General features: G+C 36.4%; 1 protein-coding gene across 2 annotated transcripts in view; it reads right to left on the bottom strand.

Moving 5' to 3' along the window:
- Window positions 1-6,813: 6,813 nt before the first annotated feature.
- Fndc3a (fibronectin type III domain containing 3A) overlaps window positions 6,814-21,128 on the bottom strand; it is a 161,204-nt gene continuing 146,889 nt past the window's right edge. For both annotated transcript variants that reach the window (XM_026393672.2, XM_026393673.2), the window contains 6 exons: window positions 20,770-20,919; window positions 20,382-20,665; window positions 20,070-20,282; window positions 17,360-17,526; window positions 16,165-16,292; window positions 6,814-8,609 (listed from right to left, as the gene is read on the bottom strand). In XM_026393672.2, coding sequence (XP_026249457.1) covers window positions 8,295-8,609; window positions 16,165-16,292; window positions 17,360-17,526; window positions 20,070-20,282; window positions 20,382-20,665; window positions 20,770-20,919 — 1,257 coding nt within the window. In that variant the 3' untranslated portion in view covers window positions 6,814-8,294. The remainder of the gene's footprint in view (window positions 8,610-16,164; window positions 16,293-17,359; window positions 17,527-20,069; window positions 20,283-20,381; window positions 20,666-20,769; window positions 20,920-21,128) is intronic.

Here is a 21,128-nt window from a genome sequence, read left to right on the forward strand (position 1 = left end):
AGGCTGGGATATCCTGGGTAAAAAAAAGCTGATACTTGCTCTATGTAAGCTGCTGTTCCAAGTTCCTTGTGTGTGTGTGTGTGTATTTTTAATTTTTTTAGTTGTTGATGGACCTTTATTTATTCATTTATTTATATGCGGTGCTGAGAATCAAACCCAGTGCCTCACACATGTGAGGCAAGCTCTCTACTACTGAGCCACAACCCAGCCTTAGTACTTGTATATTTTATGTCAGTCTTTCAACAACGTTATGGGGGTGGGATCCTCTTGATCTCCCCATGTTATAGATGAGAAGACTAAAACATAAAGAAATTATCCCAGGTTACTGGGGGCAGCCAGAAAGGACAGTGTTGTTCAGCCCACCACCAGAGTCCATGGAGAAATGGACTGGATCCAACAAACTGTGCTGTGTGGCCTCTGGCTGTATAGACCACAGTGCTATCAGATGTAGGGAGAGCTGCCTATGACCCACTCTGCTAGAAAAGTGTCTTCCAGAAACCAGATTTTGTAGGCAAATGGAAAGAAATGGAAAGCTTCATGGAGCTTTAGGATATATCTGTAACTTAGCTTACCTGTGGAAACTTATGAAAACCCCATCGGTTTTATTTTTCTTTTCTCCACAAGAGAGCAATGCTTGAGACAACGTTTGGAAAGCAAGCACCCATTGCAACTGACACACACTTTGTAAATTTTCATGATTTTCCCTCACTCCCTATCTTCCTTTGTGTTGGAGGTCAAGTGCATAGCTTTTCACCTGCTAAGCCCACACTTCACCACTGAGCTACATCCTTGGCCCACATATCATATTTTAAATCAACCTTTTGCATTTGGAAATGTCACGTAAAGTTCTTGATTTTCAGCATATCCTGCAAAATGGGAAGATGTGGTAGGTCTGGGTCCTTGTTCCCCAAAGGCTAACATCTGTATTTGGATACCGACTATGCATGTACCTTGCTCATAGCACTTACTTCTCCCACAGGGACTGTGGCTTCACACCAAGCCCCTTTCTCATCGAAATGACCTGCAGGTTCCATTGGACCCCAGGCACCAGGAAATTGCATCTTATTTAATAAAAAGGCAGAGGTGGTAAAGCCGGCCCAGGAAGAGGGCTCCCCAGCAGAGAAGACCAAGGGCTGGCTCTTTCCCAACTTCACCATGAGGAATCCGACCAGCACATGGACCTGGGCCCAGGCTTTCTGAGGTTTCTCTGCACAGCAGGGAAATGGCAGGGTAAATTCAGGCAAGACTTGGTGACTTGACAGATTCCTGTTACTCTGCTCCTATTGCTTTAGCAATTTTCTGCTGGTTCTAGTTTCTCCTGAGAGTCAGGCTCAGTGTGGCCATGATTATTAAATGGGGTGGTGGAAAGAGGAGACCCTGTGAAAGTGGTGAGAAGAGGGTACAGGTTTTATCCCGCTACATATGAATATTCTTACTATATAGCAGCTACAACTGGTAAACTGAAACTGTAAAAAGTTAGTTTCTCTAAGACCACTGAGTCATCCTAGAAATATTAAAAATGGGACAGAGCTGATAAGTTAGGCCTGGGTAGGCCAAATCACTTAATGGCTAACTAGTGAGGATATTCTATTAAAAAAAAAAAATTCGGTTGTCCATCATGTACGTGTAAGGGTGAGAACACTCAGGGAGATGAGGGAGTTTGAATTGAGAAGTGTCTGGCATGGTGGCAAACATCCGTATCCTAGAGATTTGAGAGGCTGAGACAGGAGGATTTCAAGTCCGAGGCCCACCTTAGCAATTTAGCTAGGTCCTCAGTAACTTAGTGAGACCCTGTCTTGAAATTTAAAAAAGGGCTGGGGATGGAGCTCAGTGGTTAAGCATCCCTGGGTTCAATCTCTAGTACTCCCCCTACCCTATGCTGGGAAAAGAAAAGTGAGAAGTTAGCAAGATGAACTCATCAACTAGGTCAGTTTTACTGACTTGCTGATGCCCAGTGTTCAGTGTCTTCTTCTTTTTTTTTTTTTTTTGATACTGGGGATTGGATCCAGGGATGCTCAACCACTGAGCCACATCCCAAGCCCTTTTAAAATTTGAGACAGGGTCTCATTAAGTTGCTTAGGACCTCGCTAAATTGATGAGGCTGGCTTTGAACTTGGAATCCTGCCTCAGACCCCTAAGCTGTGGGATTACAGGTATGTGCCACTGCACCTGGAAGGATTTTCTAATCTTATGTTTATTTTGTCTTTTGTCTTTTTAAAAAGTTGGGGTAAAATGTGGGGGAAAAAAAGTTGAAGTGAAATTCACAGAATGAATGTAAAATCAACTATTCGAAAGTTAATGATTCAGTTCTGTTTAGTGCATTTACAAGTTGTACAATTAGTACCTTTGCCTGGCACCAAAACACTTTCATCACCCCCAAATAAAACCCCATATGATGAAACAGTTACTTCCCATTTCTTCCTCCCTCCAGCCCTAACAACCACTAACCTCCTTTCTGTCTCTGGATTTATCTATTCTGGATATGTTTTTTTTCATATAAATCAGTCCCATTTTATTCACATACATTTCATAAACATGAAATGAAAATATATTGGTAAGGAGTCTTTTAGAATAGAGTGCCAGGACACATACTTTATTTTCTTTCATATTTTCCCCCCAAATTCCCACTTAATGTCTGTTTTTAAAATTAAATTATTTATTTTGATTTGTTATATATGATGGCAAAATGCAATTCATTTCATATTACACATGTAGAGCACAACTTTTCAAGTCACTGGTTGTACACAAAGTATTTTCACACCACTCATGTCTGCATACATGTACCTAGGGTAATGATGTCTAACTTATTCCATCGTCTTTCCTGCCCCCTTACCCCCTCCCTCCCCTTTGCCCTATCTAAAGTTCCTCCATTCCTCCCATGCTCCACCCTCCTCATCACCATTATGAGTTGGTATCCTCATATCAAAGAAAACATTCAGCCTCTGGTTTTTTGGGATTGGCTTACTTCATTTAGCATTATCTTCTCTAACTCCATCCATTTACTTGTAAATGCCATGATTTTATTCTTTTAATGCTGAGTAATATTCCATTGTGTATATATACCAGTTTCTTTATCCATTCATCCACTGAAGGGCATCTGGGTTGTTTCCACAACTGAGCTATTGTGAATTGTGCTGCTATAAACATTGATGTGGCTGTGTCCCTGAAGTATGATTTTTTTAAGTACTTTGGGTATAGACAGAGGAGTGGGATAGCTGAGTCAAACGGTAGTTCCATTCCAAGTTTTCCAAGGAATCTCCATACTACTTTCCAGATTGGCTGCACCAATTTCTTTTAGTTATAGATGGACAGAACACCTTTGTTTTATTTATTTTTAAGTGGTGCTGAAGCTTGAACTCAGTGCCTCACATGTGCTAGGCAAGCACTCTACCACTGAGCCACAACCCCAGCCCCCTCTTCTGAATATTTTATATAAATGGATTCCTATAACATATAACCTTCTGTGTCTGACTTCTTGGGCATAATTTTTGAAATCCATCCATTCAGTATCTCTATTTCTTTTTTGAACACACCAGCTTGTTTTATTTGGGAGCAATAAAGATACCCTCATTCTCAGGTGAATTAAAAAAATATTTTAGTTGCCTATGGACCTTTATTTTACTTATTTATATCAGTACTGAGAATTGAACCCAGTGCCTCACCTTTGTTAGGCAAGTGCTCTACCACTGAGCTACAACCTCAGCCCTGTCAGATGAATATTTAAGAAGATGGTTTATTCAGGGCTGAGAGTGGACTCAACATGGGAATTAAAATATCACAGGATGAAATGAGTGTTTCTCATTTAAGTCCAACACCCTGTGCCAAGTTGTTGTCTAGTTTTCTTCTGTTTAGTCCTTAGAGGGCTGTGGGTTATTTTAAATGAGGAAATGTTTACGCACAATGCTTGGCATATAGGTAGTATTTATTACTCTTATAAATGCGATGTTCAAAGTCAATATTAACTCTGATTTCCTTCTTACAATTGAGGGCTTTGCGGGCAGACAGTAGAGGACAGTGGTGAAGTGTAGGTACACTAGATCAATCACTTGACTTTAATCCTGGCTCCGGCATTTATTAGCTATTCAACTTTTGGAAGACAGCTTGACTTCTCTGTGATATGGTTTCCACTTAACAGAACCACTGGGAAGATTAAATTACCAAATTAAAGCCCTGAACACCAAGCCTAGGACACGTTAAGTGGTAGTGTTTCACGCCTGTAATCCTAGAGATTGGGATGCTGAGGCAATCCTAGAGATTGCTTGTTCTGAGTTTGAGGCCAGCCTCAGTAATTTAGTGAGGCACTAAGCAACTTACAGACTGTGTCAAAATAAAAAATAAAATCAGGCTGGGGATGTGGCTCAGTGGTAATGTGCCCCTGGGTTCAATCTCCAATATAAAAAAATAACAACTACCACCACAACAAAACCCCAAAACCAAAACCAAACCAACAAGAAAAAAAAAAAAAAACAACCCAAAAAACAGGAGATACTAGTCTTTGATTTGAATCAGTCACACATCTTCAAAATATCAGCTTCAAAACATCCTTTTTGAAATCTTTTTCTTGGCAACTTTTCCATAGTAAATAGAAATGGCAAAATCATACTATTTATTTTGAAATAAATAGAAAAGTAGTCATTATAGCATCTAAACATTTGAAGGCATAACTCCAAACATTGAGGACTTGATGACCACAATTAAAATCTTGTTTGTTAACTTTTTTTCTCCTCTGAGGTGTTTCTCCTTCTTAAAGAACACTGGGGAGAAAATGATGAATAACGGCTCTGGCCCCTTTGGTGGTATTAGGGATCAAACCCAGGGGTGCTCTTTAAGTTTTGGGACAGGATCTCCCTATGTTGCTGAGGCCAGCCAATTTGCAATCCTCCAACCTCAGCCTCCTGAGTTGGTGGGATTATAGGCATGTATCACCATGCCTGGAAGGTACATAATACACTGGAAGGTACATAATATTATTTGAAAACAGAATTTAAGAACAACATTAAAAAATGAGGCACGTCATCACCTTTTATGATAGTGGAGGTTGCATTGAAGAACCATTGCTTGTTCTGATTTATTTTTTAAAAGTCTGTGGGCTGGGGTTTTGGCTCAGTGGTAGACGCTTGCCTAGCATGTGTGAGGCACTTGGGTTCAATTCTCAGCACATATAAATCAATAAAGGTCCATCAACAACTATAAAAATAAAAAACATTAAATAAAAGGTATGTTTGCCTCCTTGAGCCTCTGTACACATGGATTCTCCTGCAGAAAGATACCTATCCATAATAATGAAAAACAAGATGCTTGTGTTGGAAACCAACCCATGGAATGCTCAACATGATGGGCAAAATTCTTACATCCAACCTATGGAAACAAACACAGGTGACAGGGTATCATAGCCCTTAAAGGCTGATTCCTCATTAATTGTTTCTATGCAGTGATGCTTCCCCAGCCTTACACTTTAAACTTTATTGTGATTATCTGCACTTGTGGCAGAGATCCAGTTGGATTTTAAAAGTAAGGAATGTACAAGAGGTGACCCATGGGACGGAAATTTTAATAGGGGATGAGAGAGGACAAGGTGAATTTTTTGGGGGAAGGCAGACCTAGCAATACAGATAGTAGGAAAGTCATGGGCTCCTAGGATTGGGAGAATGGTACTAGAAAACAGGTGAGGAATGCAGAAAAGAGGAGGTCAGAGATTTTCTTCCCAATGGGTAAACTTATTTAGAGGTGGGATCTTGCTATGCTGCCCAGACTGGCCTCCAGCTTCCAGGCTGAAATGATACTCTCATGTAGCTGGGACTAAAGGCATGTGCCATTTACCCCAGGCTTTTATTTTCCAAAGCTCATTTACTTCAGACTTATTTTATTCTTTATATATGTAAAGCAATTAAGATAATGAATTGCATAAAATCAAGTTGCTGGGATAAAATTTCTAATTTCATTCATGTTTAAGATTTGAATAGGGCTGGGAAAACTGTTTTAAGCCTACTAGAAGAGGGAAAGCCTTATTTTATTTTCTCAAATAGGTAGCAAGTAATTAAATGTATATGAATACAATAAACATATCTCAAAAAAGAATGATACAACTTTTATTTTCCATGGATTTTAAAGATACTTTTGCTACACAGTTTATGTATTCTTATGAGATTATATTTTACCATTTTTATGAAGTTTAATCTTGTACAATTTTAAGGTGATATGTTTGGTAGTGTATCTATAACCTTTAAAAAGTTTAGAGTTTTGGAATGTACAGTATATGAGGTAAAATCAAGATTACATTAAAAATTGTTTTCTCCTCTGCACTAATTTTGCAGTGAGGCTCAAATGGCAAGTACACTATTAAATGACATTTACTATCAAAAATAGGAGTTCATTTGAATTACTATGAAAAACATAAGCCACTGTAACTTGTCACAGTGGCACATTTTACCATTTTAGACATTCAACTATATAGAAATCTCTGGGCTCTTACACTCAAACTCATTTGTACTGCCAAATGTGGCACTTTAAAGAATAAGTTTCTAGAAAACAATCGAAATCGCTGTTGTTTTGGGGGAAGGTTATCACCCTATACATAAAGAGATTAAATAAAATGTAAACATACAGTATATTATAGTGACAGATCATTCTTACCACTCGGAAAGGCCAAGTTTATCCGTTTCTTTTTTGAACAAAGGTTAATGTTTTTTTTTTTTTTTCCTACAGCACAGATCATTTGACATAAAACAATTACAATACATGCCCATTCTATTAAGGGAAATTCTTCAGAGATCTTCAAAGCACAAAACATATATTCCTTTTTTCAAGACTGACAGAAGTGCTTAGTTATCACTAAAATGCTAACTTCAGCAACTAAAAATTAGTGATTCACTATCCTAAAATTCAAATAATAAATTAAAAAGCTAGTTACAGGTGTTTTACAGATAACAGATGTGATAAAACAAGAATTTTAGATAGTTTCATTACAAACTGTATTATTACTGGCAGTTGTCAACATCTAAGCAAGATGTACAATGTGATACTCGACAAGATTCAATCTGATCATCCAATAACTTACAAATGCAAGCTCACAAAACATTAATGAATTATGCAATTGCAAAGTGCTCTAATGCAACATTAACCACATGCAATCAACAATTTGGAACAGTATCTGAACAGACATTACACATTAAACATTAGTTTTTCAAGAAAGAAAGCAGCTTGAAGTTTACTGGTGCAAATTAATTTGTCTTCAGATTTGGTGCCCCAAACAAAAAAGGTTAGGTTTGATTATGAATTTTGATGGTGATGGCAGTAGTTATAGGAGAAGCAGCAAAGTTTATGGGAGTTCTTCAAAATTAGCCTATACCAGAGAGGTGGAGTAGATGTGTGTATGTATGTATTCCTACACTAGGTATGTATAGTTTATATATATGTCATATATGTATGTGTGTGCCCTTACAAACATACATATAGTCCAAAGGCTCACAAAACAAGCCAAGTAGGTTTGAAATTCAGAGTTGGTTTTTATGATGATTTTTTAAAAAAGTTACTATCTAAAAGTCTCTGTTTTTCCATGTTCTCAAGACCCAAAGAGGTACTTTTGGAGTAAACATTGAAATATTTTTAGGCCAAGTAAACTGCCTGTGCTTTCTTTGACTTATCTGTGAATCCATGAATATATACTTGTAATGAAGAACTCCACATTTATCAAACAAGAAGGTTCTTTTTCACACATGGTCTTTCATCCAGTTTTTGCTAAGCCCCTCCAGTTATTCATCATAATCCCACTTACCAAATAATTAAGACAAATGAGGAGGTAGAAATATAGCACTAGATTGCTTTCACAGCATCAGACTTTAACATTTTTATATAGCACATTAGTGTAAATTCTAGTCATTCTGAATTTTCACTTGGTAATAATCTTTATCAGGTCATCACTGTTTCACTCATGGTGACTGGTCAAAATTATCAATTATAAATTGTTGTCTCTTAGAAAGTTTGTTCTACAAGAAGGCATGTCAGAGAGAGAGAGAGAGAGAGAGAGAGAGAGAGAGAGAGAGAGAGAGAGAGAGAGAGAGAAAGTCAAAAGTACCAACCAAAAAACCCTCCCCAAAATTGATATTTCTGTGGCTTGCATTCTAATAAAGTGCCAGCCTCTACCTAACAATATGAGCACTGAAAATGGCAAAAAATGATGTGCTATAGTCTCAATGCCAGTGCTAAATGCCATCGTTTTTGTAAAAGCGTTATGGAAATAATTTTAGTACATGACAAAATAAAATGTAATACAGTGTTAAAATAAAGTTATATTTTCACTTGATTACAAAGTACTGAATGATAAAGGCAATCAAAATGGAAAAAAAAGCAAACAGCACAAGGATGACAGCAGCACACTGCTCGTCACTTAGCGTGCGCCGGGTCCGGGTGCTTTCCACAGTGTCTCTATTGGTGCTGGCTGGCGGTTCTGTCCTCTGAGAGATGAAGAGCACTGTGGTGCTGTAGGGACCGACTAGGTCCTGGTGCCCCAAAGGATCTTGGCACTGGCGAATGGCACACACTCTGAAGCGATATTCACAGTTCAGTTGGAGGCTGGAATACCGGAAGGAAGAGTCCGGACCTTTGTAAATCTGTCAATGAAAGATTAAAAGGAAGAATCGTGTGTAGAGTCTAGTCAGAAAATGTGTTAACAATGACTAGTTTTAGAATTATATTTTAACACGAAAGCTAGTAAAATATCATCGACTTTATTTTCCGCAATACTGGGGATTGAACCCAGGGGCACTTTACCACTGAACCATGTACTCGGTTCTATTTTTATACTTGGAGACAGGGTCTTGCTAATTTGCCAAGACCCTGTCTCAAAACAATAAATAAAAAGTACTAGGAATGCAGCTCAGTGGTAAATTGCTCCTGGGTTCAATCCCCAGTACCAAACTAACAAAGCACACACAAAATAAAACAAAACACAAAAAACCCCTGAACACCCTATCCATTAAAGTACTTATCTGTCTGCTGGATAAGGGCAGGAGAAATTTGACAAGTGAGGATGAAAGACCTAGCCTCACAGCTTACAAACCAGTTAAGGAGTGAAGATGTGCCCTAAAACGGCAAGAGAACAAGCAAGTCAGCCAGCTCTCAGGCACTTCCCAGCTTTCCTCACATGCAGGAAGTCATTTTTGGTGACTTCATTCCATGTGAGGGAGAAAGACTATAATCTTGTCTCCCCCTCACCCCCACTTTCGGCTAACTAGTAACTTTCTATAAAAATTTAAACACATCAGTTGAATGAAACAACAGGAATTTTCTATAGGTACCTGTGGTAAATCACTATAAACTTCAAAGGCTCCTCTACCATGTCTCAGGGTGGAGGGAGGGAGGAAGGGGAGCAGAAAGAGAGAGAAAACAAGAGTTGCATGGATTTTTAAGGAAGTGTGCTACTCAACAGGAAGATGGAATTGGTCACCCAGTGGTCCAAGCTCTGTTCCACCACCTCCCACTCCAGTAAATTTAGATCAATTACCTCAGTACAATAGGCATAACAGTACTTAACTTGTATGGTAATTATGAGGATGAGATGAGCTAATAGCATAAGAAGAGCATTCAAATGTGAAGGTAACTGTTCTCATTAACGAGTCCCTCTTCTCACTCTATTAATGAGAAAACCAAGGCTCACAGGGTGGAATCATTCCCCAATTGGCTTGCTCCCACTAGCTGTTGGGCTACAAATTAGATCAACCAATACCTGAGCTAGCATTCTTTTAAGCACTTTTAGCATACGGGCCTGCTCCTGAAGAAAATCTCTTGCTTCATTTTTTGTGTCTCCAGAATCCAGTAGGTACTTAATAAAAGGCCTCTGTGAATTATTAACTTTAACATAGATAAAGGAACTTTTATTCATCCTAAGATAAATCTTACAGAAAATAGTTTTTATACATTAGTTTGGAGAACACAGATGAACATCTCAGGGAGTAGGAATGTAAAACTGATCCATATATGAGAGATGGTAATAAATTAAATGATTTTGGGCTGAGGTTGTGGCTCAGTGGTAGAGTGCTTGCCTAGCATGTGTAAGGCACCGGGTTTGATTCTCAGCACTGTATATAAATAAATAAAATAAAGGTCCATCAACAACTAAAAAAAAATTAAAAAATAAATAATTTTGTATTAGAAATCAGTATTAAAAATTTACACATATGATAAAGCCAACTTGGTAAAAATTAAAAAATGTATTTTTTATGAATATAAAAAGTGATTTTAATTTTTGTCTTTAAGCTTTATTTTCCTTATTAAGCTTTATTTTCCATGTCTCCAAATGAGCATGACAATGTATGGTTAGGGGAAAAAACTGTCAACAAATGGCATGAACATGACAAAAGAAGAGGAGATCTGGCAAAGACATCTGGCTGGGGAGGTGGTTCAGTAGTTAAGCATTTGTCTAGCATATACAAGGTCCTGATATCTAGTACCTCATTAAAAAAAAAAAAAGTTCAGAGATCTGTCAGAGAGAGGAGGAATACATTTAATTTTTCTAGTTTAGAAATTTAGGTAGATTTAACATAAAAGGGGCTATTTTAGGGTATCACATTAAGTAGTATTAAAGGAATCCTGATCATGTTGTATGAGGGACTAAAGGGAAGTGGACAGGACACTCTTGTTGAATAAAGCTATGAGGTCCTGATGTAGTCTCCCTTTTCTGGTACTGGGGATAGAACCCAGGGGTGCTTTAACACAGAGCCACATCCCCAGCCCTTTTAATTTTTTATTTTGAGGAAGGGTCTTGCTAAGTTGTTTAGGTTAGTCTCAAACTTGCCTTCCTCCTGCCTCAGTCTTCTCATTAACTGGGATTACAGGCATGTGCTACTGATGTATTTTTTTTTTTTTTTTATGAACCTAGAAATGACTTTTGAAAGAGCTGGTAGGAAAGATAAAAAATTTACTGGAATCTTTTTAAAAAATAGTTGTAGATGGATACAACACCTTTATTTATTTTTATGTGGTGCTGGGGATGGAACCTGGTGCCTCACACATGCTAAGCATGTGCTCTACCCACTGAGCTACAACTGCAGCCCCAGGACCAAGATGATCTTGATGCCCATGATACTAATGAAGTTAGGAAGAAGTTGGAAAGATGATGATATAAAATTTTCTCAGTTTTATGTTTCAAATGTTGGAAGGATCTGAAGGGGGACATCTTATAGATACTTGAAATTATTTTGGTCATTGCTACTATTCAGATAAAATTACATATTATTTAAACAAAATAGCCCTTTATATTTGCTACAAATGAATTATCTATTCATAGATAGGCAAATATCAATATAGATTTACAGTTAAGAGAATATCAGGTAAGAGATTACTATTTTAACTTTGCATTTTAATAGGGAACTGCAGATTAAAAATGTAAGCTTGTGAAGTTTTTATGTGTCTAGTTAGCCAAGAGATTTGAAACAGTATGCCAACTGCAACAGGACTTTACAAGGAAACCTTCAAAGAAATTTAAAGTTTCATAAATTGATATCTGTCCTTAATTTAGTATTATGAATATTTTGAACCATGGAGAAAATAACAATTGGAGAATTATGATCAAGAAAAATGAATCTGGTATCTTATCTGATTTTATCTCTACATTCTCAAAACCCATTTGGTTGGCTAGATACACTTCATTTATCAAGTACTCCTACTAAAATTCAAAATAGTTATTTCTGAGGACAAGTGTACATTCAAAGGTATCAACTTTTGAGGCAGTTTTTTTTTTTTTAAACAAAGGAATAGATTTTAACTATCACTACTTCTTGTGTGTATTATATAACCATAATCTGGTTTTGCAGTGAATCATATGCACAATAAATATTATAGTTAAATACAATAATTTTAGCAATACACTATTTTTGAATTGAGTACAAACAACTCAAGTCATTCCTTAACATATCATGTATTTGATAATGAGCAATACATTGAGAACAGTAAAGCCCCTCAATAACAACTAAATATAGATAAATAACTAGCAGCTCATCTATCTTCTATCTACTTTATTACTGATAAGGGAGTTATAGGTGGAATTTTATGAGCAGTTATTAAATTTACTATGCGTGATTTCTAAAAATTTTTATTCATAGGAATCATTTGGAACTTTAAAACAAAATAAAACAGAACTGTGCACTCGATTAGACAAAGGGGAATGAAGGGAAAGGAAAAGTGATGGGAATAGAAAAGACAGTTCATATGAATACATGACCAGTCTTACTCCACATCATGTACAACCACAAGAACGGCAAGTTATATTCCATGTCTATATGATATGTCAAAATACCCTCTACTGTCATGTATACCTGAAAAGAACAAATGAAAAATAAAGAAAACAAAAAACCCTATAGAATTGTGGGCCCTATCCTCAGATATTTGGGTTCATTAGGTCTGGAAGGCACACTGAGGACCCAGGTCTTGAGAATCTGAATTCAGAAGCTTATGAAAGGAAGTAGATTCTATATGAATCCACTGTCTCAGCAATTGTTCCTACTATGATGGTATGTGTTGACTGGGCTAAGGGGATGCCCAGATAGTAGGTAAAACACTGCAGCAAAGTATGTCTGTGAGGGCCTTTCTGGAATAGATTAGGCTATGAATTGGCTCAGTGAGTAAAGAAGATAATCCCCACCAAGGTGTTTGGCATCATTGAATCTTTGAATAGAACAAAAAGGCAGAGGAAGGGCAAGTTTTCTCTGCTTAGCTGGAACACCATTTTGTCCTGTTCTTGGGACTCTGATGTCCACAATCCTTGGGCCTTTGGATCCTCACAGACTTGAACCACTGGCACTTCTGGTTCTTTGGAGTTAGGGTTTAGACTTCAACTATACCACTTGCTTTCCTCAGCCCCAGACTTACAGATCTCAGCAGCCTCTATAATTCAGCAAACAGATCCATCAAAATAAATAATTTCCTAGATGATTCTATCTGTAAGGCCTGTTGGTACTGTTTCTGTTTAGCCCCCTTATCTGCCACTACCACAAGTGCTCTAATTTTTAGATGAGGTGTCAAACCCTCTCCACTACCCAGTCCATGTATTAGGAGAGGCTGGCCTCACTCTTAGCTTTGAGGGTAGGCTCTGCTTGGTTAAGCCCTAGCACAGTCATTGGTCTTTGAAATCTAAGTGCTTTCTTTAAGTGAATGAGTCAAATTCTCTACTGCTAGGTGAAGACTCTGAAGGCAGTGAGAGAAACCAAGTTCCAGATGATTTCATTCAGCTGTTGGACCAATAAAGTCCACCTACCTTCAGGTTTTTTTCCCTGAGAGGATTTACACTTAATTTCTCAAAAGCCAATTCTGAGTTTTCCTGGTACTTGGAAAACTCCCAGGGGGTTGATCTGCTTTGAAAGTGGCTTAACTGCCCTCCAAATTTTCCACACCACTTTGTTATACCATCTAAAATGCGATTTTTGGTTAGAAAGCATTTGTTTTTAAAAATGTATACACTTATGAGAGGCTTCAAGAGTCAGTAGACATTTGACAGATAACTTTCCCAAATAAAGTATGTTTCTCCTAATACCTAGTAAGGTCAGCTATCTATCGAGGGAGTTAGCATGTATGTTAGAGAGGAAGGTAAGAATAGAGACTTTAGAGAACGAGGGCAACTCCATATCAAGTGCTATTGAGAGGCACAGGGCAAGACAACACCAAAAGTTTGGAGAAAGCCATTGATGAAAAATGAATAAAGAAAAGTAAGAAAGTAAAGCAATCAATTTGTTCCTAATACTTGGCTCATAGATACTTGCTGCCAGGCTAATTTCTCCTTCTTAAATATATCAACAATTCCTACTGCTAAAGAATGAAGACCCACCCATACCTGGCTTTTCCACAACATATTCCATTCTTGAACCTTGCTGAAGTCACACTTGAGAGTTCACGGTTCCCTGTTAAGTACTCTAGCCCCTGAAGTATTAGTTATATGACACTCCTTTTGGAAATATTCCAAAGTCCAGCTGAAATTAATCGTTCTTCTTTATAAAAAAGTTTTATATTTATGACCTTTTATAGTTATGTAAAATGTTATCATTGTATAATTTCTGCTTGCTTGCTAGAATCTAAACAATTTTCTTAAAATTAGAATAGTTAATATAGTATCCCTATAATTCTCTTTACATAATGTGTGTTGAATGTCAAATAAATTATAAATAAAAAGCTAAATTCTATGAAAGAAATTGACTTCTTAAAAGGCCTTCAAACTTTTGGAATACAATTTGTAAGTTGTAGAATTTTATAACTTTTTAAGAGATTCAGATGAGCATCTATAGAATGAAGTTCTAAAGATGTCATAATTTTAAGTTTTACCATGTATAATCTAAAATAAGTATAAGTGATAAAAGGGTTAATTTAATTTTGAAGTTATATTAGAACTAGCAGTGGTGTTTCATGTAGTGACATTAACTTATTAAAAATCATATACTACTCAAAAGTGGGGTCCCTATTTCCTTTAAACACGCTAATACAATTATATTTTCTTTAATATTAATTTTGCTTCCTCCTTGGAAGGAAACCTGCTTATCTACAAATTACATTTCAAATCTAATTATTGTGTAAATTTGCAGATGGCTTAATAAAGAAAAACAATCATGTGCTAAATTTAATCTCTTTGGATCTTTTGAAATTTTAGTTATTTGTCACATGTCTATATTTAACACAACTTGAAAGAAAAATATATATTAAAAATTCTATCAATAATTAGAATAGCACAAGGATGGAATAAAACAGATGACTGATTTTCTAGTGGGAAAAGAAAATGTAAGATACAGTACAATTAAAACAACCCAGATTGAGTCTTCAAAAATAAAGAAGATTGACAGGAAGAAGGAAATTAGGATGAAATGCTTACAGATATTTTCTGAGTCATATATGTGTGTGTGTGTGTGTGTGTGTGTATACACACACACACACCTCTCTCTCTATATTTTAAATAACTTAATTTTTTTTTGTAGTTGTAGGTGGAAGGATGCCTTTATTTATTTTTATGTGGTGCTAAGGATTGAACTCAGTGCCTCACCCACACATGCTAGGCAAGTACTCTGCCACTAAGCTACAGCCCCAGTAGGTGAGTCATATATTTATAATAAACACTGACCACTCTCCACTCTACCTGACCATAACTCACTCTTTACCAGGAAGCTATCTTTGAAATTTCTCTGCTAAGGTGGTGATACTTCCTTTGGATTTCCATAACAATTGTTTTATTGTTATATTTAAGCATTATATAATATTTGTGATTATTACTATTATTGTAAAAGCCTCCTTATTGGTCTCTTTGCTTTTGCCCCTCTGTCCAGTGTTTCAACACTGTAACCAAAATGACCTGTGTCAGATTATATGACTATTCTGGTCAAAATACTCCACTGGCTTCTGAAATCACAAGCAGTTAAGTATAGTAGTATACCTTTTAATGTCTTATATGACATTCTTATCTTCATATCACATTGGCTCTCTTAATGTTTTTTTCCAAAAGTAATGTCATTTAACTGACTCTAGAGATTGAATATGCTTAGGGGGAACCCCGAATTCTTAAATGTGGCTTCAGTAAGGCTCAAGAAAGAAATGTGTAGCTGAGGAGGCCAAGTATTGGTAAGTCTTTATTCTCTAGCAGCAGCAAAATTGTTAGCTGCTACCATACTTCATCAACAAGTCTCTCTAGGGTTCCCTCTGTCTCACTCATATTGGCCTTCTTATTGTTCAAATTTAACATACATGTTCCTATCTCAAGAGGAAAAAAATGTTCTAAGAAGCAGTCTTATCACTTCCCTTGGGTCCTTTTCCCTCTGGTACAATTTTTTTTTTAACCCCATTTAATTTTCTCTCCAATGCACTTAGAACTGTCATACTATATACAGATGTGTTTATTTGCCTTTAATATGTCTTTTTCTAAAAGAATGTAAACTCCATGGACTAAATACTTTTTGTTCAGTGTTATATATTGACTGCCTAGCATAGAGTTTAATGAATAATTTTCAAGTGAAAATAATCTGTGTTAGTGTAGTTCATGCCCCAAATATTTTGAATCCTAAGATCTCTGGAACATATTCTATATTGAACAGTGTTTCTAAATCAAAATGGTAAAGATGGTCAAATCTTGTACTGAAAATACTGAAAAATGAAAGAAAGATAAAGTAGATAACCATAAAATTACATCTTGGCACATACCTGTTTGAAATCTGAATCTTTTCCCATCATAACTTGAAGACTGTAAATAACTGGATCACCTTTCATTGGCTGTAAACATTCCCATGTAATTTCACAAATGTGATCATTTAATTTCTCTATTTTGGGGGCTAGAGGGAAGAAATATAAGATATGCTGCTCGGTTAGGTTTTTAACTTCATACACCATACTTGCTTTTGTAAACATAAACAAACCTATAAAACTTAATAAACTTAAATATCAGTGAATTTTTGATATCTGCATACAAAGAAGTTAAGAAAATCAATAATCTTTTTTTCTTTTTTGTGGTACTGCAGTTTTAAACCAGGGGTGCTTTACCACTGAACTATACCCCCAGCCCTTTTTATACACTTATTTTGAGGCAGGATCTTGCTAGATTGCTGAGGTTGGCCTTGAACTTGCAATCCTTGTGCCTTAGCCTCCTGAGTTGCTGGGATTATAGGCATGCACCACCAAACTTGGCTATAAATCAACAATATTCTTAAGGCCAAGAGACACTAAACTGGATGAGGGAACAGAATAATGTTCTCAGTGAAACTCATCAACATTATTAGAAAGACTATTCAAGAAGAGTCCCACAAATTCTAGATCTGCTTAACAAATGAGCCATTCAAGCTCTTGATCCAGGATATTATCCTAGAAGTCTTTGTGATGAGTCCTTGGAGTTCAAAGATCTTAAGCATTTTGGTTAAATGCACAAAGTGCAATCCTTACAAGGCTCATTTTAAAAAAGTACTTCATGTTTGTGTATAAATATGATTGAAAAATCCAAGTTAAGCAAGTAAAAATTTGTTTTACTTAGCAGAAGACTTGGCTCTCCCCCTGAATGAATCTGAATGAATAAAAAAAAATGATTTAAAACATAAATAATCAGATTTTATGCTTTTTTCCTTTAACAATAGCAGAAACAGCAAATGATCCGATTAGAAAAGTAGCCTATCTATTCAATTTTGCATTTTCAATTGTTAAAATGACCACTGACAAACCCAATACTTGTCTGAGTATTAACATGCCAGATAAAATAGCTTTTATTACTTAAGGAAACTCCCAGTAGGTAGGCTTGTCTGTGTTGGACATATATTCGGTACTAAGTTTTAATGAAAGTAAACAAAACACTTTATTAAAATGTAAAATTGATTTATTATTAAAGAAAAGAACTGCAAGATGTATAACTTACCTTTCAAGGCAGCTGGGACAGATTTTGGAGTAGTGAAAATATATTCTTGGGAGAAGGGGCCTTCCCCAGCTTCATTACAAGCTTGAATACAGAATTTATACGATGTTGACTCATTAAGTCTTTGTACTTTATATGTATGACATGGTCCTCTGTACAAGGATACAAACCTAAAATAGAAATAACTCTGTATTAAATAAACCTTAGACTATTTATAAAAAATGTTTTCAAAATTATGAAATTACAAAAATTTCAAAATTACAAAATTACATCTATCTTTTTGTTTTTCATCATTAGATGATGAAAATCACAGATATGATAAGATTCCCAATTCGACTTGGTATCCTGAAAATCTTACTGAATTTCGTGTCCAACTATTCTTTTTTTTGGTACTGGGGATTGAATCCAGGGGTGCTTAACCGCTGAGCCACATTCCCAGCCATTCCCCCCTGCCCCCACCCCCTGCTTCTGTTCCCCCGCTTTTTTTTAAAGGATTAAAACAAAAATTTTTTGGGGGTAGTTGTAGATGGACAGAATGCCTTTATTTTATTTGTTCATTTTTATGTGGTGCTAAGGATTGAACCCAGTGCCCCACACATGCAAGCACTCCTGTCACTGAGCCTGAACCCTTTTTATTTTGTATTTTGAGACGGGGTCTTGCTAAGTTACTTGGGGCCTCCCTAAATTGATGAGGGTGGCCTGAATTTGTGATCCTCCTGCCTTAGCCTCCTGAGTGGCTGGGATTACCAGCGTGTACCACCGTGCCCAGCATTGTCCAACCATTCTAAGTTGGGTTTTCCTTAGGCTTCTGGTAACCATGGCTTTGCTTCTGATTGTAGTCTTCTAATATATATTTACACAGTAGGTTTCTATTTTTGTATTTCTTGCCTTTAACTGGGAAACAGAACTCTTAATTTCTAGGCAAAATTTTAGCCGATGCACGTTTTCTGGAAATTTACAACAGTATTGAGAAAATATGAAATTTCAAATAAATTATACACTTGAACTGTGTGATGGAAGTTTAATATTATATATTCTAATATTTTATCTATAAGCTAGCTAAGTGTTTCCCAGTATTTTTTTTTTTTTTAAAGAGAGAGTGAGAGAGGAGAGAGAGAGAGAGAATTTTTTTTTTTTAATATTTATTTTTTTTTTAGTTCTCGGCGGACACAACATCTTTGTTGGTATGTGGTGCTGAGGATCGAACCCGGGCCGCACACATGCCAGGCGAGCGCGCTACCACTTGAGCCACATGCCCAGCCCCTTCCAGTATTTTTGATTGGCTATTTATAAATTTTTTTGGGAACAAATAATGAATGCTCTTATAGTGCTAACGGTATGAACTGTAGTCAAGTTAAAAAAATGAAGAAATATTTAATGACCTGAAGTAACAGTATTTCCAAGAAACAATTATTAGATAAGCTTTGCTTTTTTTTTTTTTAAAGAGCATTGGCATTTTTTCTTCTTGTTTAATGTGGAACTTAGAATGTCTAGTTTCATGACTGGACATTCATCTTGCCAAATCAACAAATTAGCTACATTGCCATACTGCCAGCTTTTAAACCACAGTTTACATATGCTTCATTTTTCTATCTTTGTCTCAATTCTTTTTCTAAATTTTAGCACTTTGCTTTTAGAGCAAAATGTAAGTGTTTGCTTTTTTTCTTTTGTAGTACTTAAACCAGTAAGATTAAAGTTAATAACCTTTTAAAAAAATGAAAAATTTCAGATAAAATGCTTCAGATAAACTGGGCATGGTGGCGCATGCCTGTAATCCCAGTGGCTTGAGAGGTTGAAGCAGGAGGACTGCAAGTTCAAAGCCAGCCTCAGCAATTCAGTGAGGCTCTAAGCAACTTAGTGAGACCCTGTCTCTAAATAAAATATATTTAAAAAGAGCTGGGGATGTAGCTCAATGATAGAGAACCCCTGGGTTCAATCCCCAGTACCAAAAAGAGACAAAATTCTAATAAATTAGAGTAAAAAGTAAAAAACCAAAATTTAAAAGTCTTAAAATATTATAATAGCTGTGGAGGTATATGACATTATTTGTATGGGATTAAACATGAACAAACAGCCCTAAATAGGCATTTGAAGAGTTATATTTGAATAGTTATATTTGAATAGTTTCAATAACACTGTAACTGAAATGCAGGGTTTAGCTGGGCAGTATATATGGAATGGTATACAGAAATAGTGAAATTAAGCCCTGCAGAAAATAAACACTTTAGAATTATTTTGTAGCCAAGATTACATTTTATGAAGAGAGTAAATGGGGGGGGCTGGGGATGTGGCTCAAGTGGTAGCGCGCTCGCCTGGCATGCGTGCGGCCCGGGTTTGATCCTCAGCACCACATACCAACAAAGATGTTGTGTCCGCCGAGAACTAAAAAATAAATATTAAAAAAATTCTCTCTCTCTCTCTGTCTCTCTCTCTCTCTCTCCTCGCTCACTCTCTTTTTTTTTTTTTTAAAAAAAAAGAGAGTAAATGGGATGGAGAAGAGATCCAAAGAATAGCCCACTTAATTTTTTTCCTTTAGCATTCCACTCAAATTGTAAACAGTGTCTTCTGATATTCTGAACCCAGTACACTTAAAGATCATTTCTCATGATAACTGCAACTATTTTTGCAAACTTATTTTACTTCTATAATTTATAAAATTTATATATACTTAAAACCTATTAAAACTATATAAAAAAGCAAGTAAACAACCTACCTTCCATTCTTATCCTCCATCTGAAGGTGATACTGGATAGAATCTGTTGACAGTGTCTTTGGGGTACCATCTCCCCATTTCAGCTTAAGGTTCTGGTGGTTAAAGGCAACACATTCCAGACGAGGTGGGTCAGGAGGGAGGGGCTTAGTTTTTAATTTTATCATATGGCTGAAAGGACCAGCTCCGAGGCTATTCAAGGCTTGAATTCGTATTCTAAGTTCCACATTAAAAGAAAAAAAATTTTTAGTTTATGATCATTTTAGTTAAAGTGTTTCTCTGGTCTAGGAAAAATTAACATCTTTTAGAGTATACCTGTATGTTGTATCTGGTTGCAAATTGTCTATTATATAGCTTGTAATCTTTCCCACTGTTAAGGGCTGTTTATCTCCAAAGTCTATGCTGTAGGCAAGGATTTCTGAACCATGGTCACAAGGCTTTTCCCAGCTTATTGCAAGGGATGTAGAAGGTGAATAATTGAGATTTTCTATGTCATCATCACTTATTTCTTGAAGACAAGTCACAATGGCAGGAACTGATGGTGGAGTCACACAGGCTACTACTTCACTGAAAGGGCCTGCACCCACAACACTCAGAGCCTACAAAGTAACAAAGCCTCCAAGTTAACAGACACAACCATGAAAATGCTCACAACAGAGAGAACTCTGGACAGAGTACATGACAAGGAACCAATCACCTTTACCTGGACTCTGCAATAATAGGTAGTTGCTGGTGAAAGTCCCTTTAATTCATAACTGAGGCCAGGCCCACAATAACACATCTGCATACTTCCTTCAACTCCTCCCCACTCCAATCGATACTCGGTGACATCAGTTCCATTACTCAAAGGAATCTTTAAGAAAAAGTATAAAGTTCTTAGTCTTTGTATTGACTAAATAGCTTTTGGGCAAATATGTTCTTTTACTATGTATATTAAAAACTCGATTATTTTTCTTTTTTTTTCTTTTTTTTTAAAGAGAGAGTGAGAGAGAGAGAGGGGGACAGAGAGAGAGAGAGAGAGAATTTTAACATTTATTAATTTTTTCTTAGTTCTCGGCGGAC

This window comes from Urocitellus parryii, chromosome 2 (genome assembly GCF_045843805.1).
Source record: "Urocitellus parryii isolate mUroPar1 chromosome 2, mUroPar1.hap1, whole genome shotgun sequence".
In the NCBI taxonomy this organism is placed as follows: domain Eukaryota; kingdom Metazoa; phylum Chordata; class Mammalia; order Rodentia; family Sciuridae; genus Urocitellus; species Urocitellus parryii.